General features: G+C 36.9%; 1 protein-coding gene across 1 annotated transcript; it reads left to right on the top strand.

Moving 5' to 3' along the window:
* The first annotated feature begins 261 nt into the window (after nt 1–261).
* Nucleotides 262–1,233, top strand: LOC129753718 (uncharacterized). Its single transcript, XM_055749563.1, has one exon. It carries the CDS (start codon nt 262–264, stop codon nt 1,231–1,233), a length of 972 nt encoding a protein of 323 aa, XP_055605538.1.
* The last annotated feature ends 251 nt before the right edge of the window (nt 1,234–1,484 follow it).

Raw genomic sequence — 1,484 nt, 5'->3', positions numbered from 1 at the left:
CAAAAACGGTAAACGGATGTCATTTTGTTCAAAGAAATCGCTTAGACGTTTCTAAACAATTAAATGGAACACAGGCTATCATTAATTTTCTGTTTAATTTTTGTGATAGTTCCCTCGAGTCAGTCGACAGATACTGAATTGTGTACAGTTTCCGAAGCTGACCTAGAATATATCAAAACTTCTTTGGAAAATCTGAGTAAAAATGATAAAACTTCCGAAAGCAGGACCTTTGAAAACTCCAATAAGAAATGTCAATCGGTGATGAAGCGAATTGGCGTGAATCTGAAACATTTGTCGCAGAAGAAAGTATTGCTGAAACAAAACATCCTGGCGCAAGCAGAATTCAATGCCAAAAAGATCGAATACGAGCAAATTCTAAGAAACATGACTAGTGAATTTAACGAATTTAAGCAACAGGTCATCGAAGAGCAGCGACAAAAAATTGAGGAATTTGGAAAAGTGATTAACGAATTGCAGGGAAACAAAACTGAGCTTCATACAGCATTGCAGCACATAACGTCCAAAATTGATGACGCAAAGGAAATGTTGAGCGTTATGTATGTTCAGAACAATGACATCGACAATGCTATCGAAAAATCGAAAACGTTAAAACCTGATACAATTATTTCCGTCGTCAATAGAGTTTTAACAAATTCTCCTAATAAAATCATTCCACTTGTAGACTTTACGGCTTCCATCAAAGAATCAGACACTCGTAGTGAAGCTTACAAAAGGATGTACGCGGTTGCAGAGAACTTGCCGCAGCTCGGAGAAATCCACGTGAAGCTTGCTTCCCATATTCGAATCTTCGAACAAACGTTGACAGACGATTCAACAATCAGTGACGATCAGAAAGAACATATCCAGAACATTCTACCTTGGATTGAAGGAAAAGCACAGGCAGTGATCGCATCCTGGGTCAGCAATAGCCGAGATTACGTTGCCCCATTTAAGGCGGCCCTCGATGAGATGTCCGACCAGCTGATGAAGCGAGTTGGGCAAAGCTTACAATTGCCGGAAAATTTTCGGACTGTAGATCAAATGATTGAATTTCTGGCAGCGACCGATAATAAATGGAAGATCTGGGCCTATCAGAGAGCGGTTGATCGGAAAATGCTACCGTACAAAAGTTCTGTTTCTAGCTATGTGAAGGACAGAAATGAAATTGGAAATCTGGAGCCCAAGGAGACTCAAATTTTGTTAGATATCAGTAATAAACTGAATAGTTTGTAGGTTGTAAAAAGTGTTTGAACCAAAAAGTTTTTAAACTTTTAATAACGTTGTTGATCAACAATTGTGAAACGGAATTTGTCAAAACGTTTATTTTTGCTTGAAGTTCGCAAAAATAAACGTTTTGACAAATTCCGTTACACAATTGTTGAAGTTAAAATTGTAAAAAAATGTGGTGAATTTTCAAAGTTTTCAATGAAAATAATGTCTTATCCCTAGTTATTGAACTCTATTGAACAAAATAATAATAAAAA

This window comes from Uranotaenia lowii, chromosome 3, assembly GCF_029784155.1.
Source record: "Uranotaenia lowii strain MFRU-FL chromosome 3, ASM2978415v1, whole genome shotgun sequence".
Classification (NCBI taxonomy): domain Eukaryota; kingdom Metazoa; phylum Arthropoda; class Insecta; order Diptera; family Culicidae; genus Uranotaenia; species Uranotaenia lowii.
The sequence above is the reverse complement of the archived record's forward strand: the minus strand, read 5'-3'. Positions and strand labels throughout refer to the sequence as shown.

Excerpts from the sequence above, each read along its gene's own strand:
- LOC129753718 (XM_055749563.1), top strand. The coding sequence starts at position 262 with ATGAAGCGAATTGGCGTGAATCTGAAACATTTGTCGCAGAAGAAAGTA.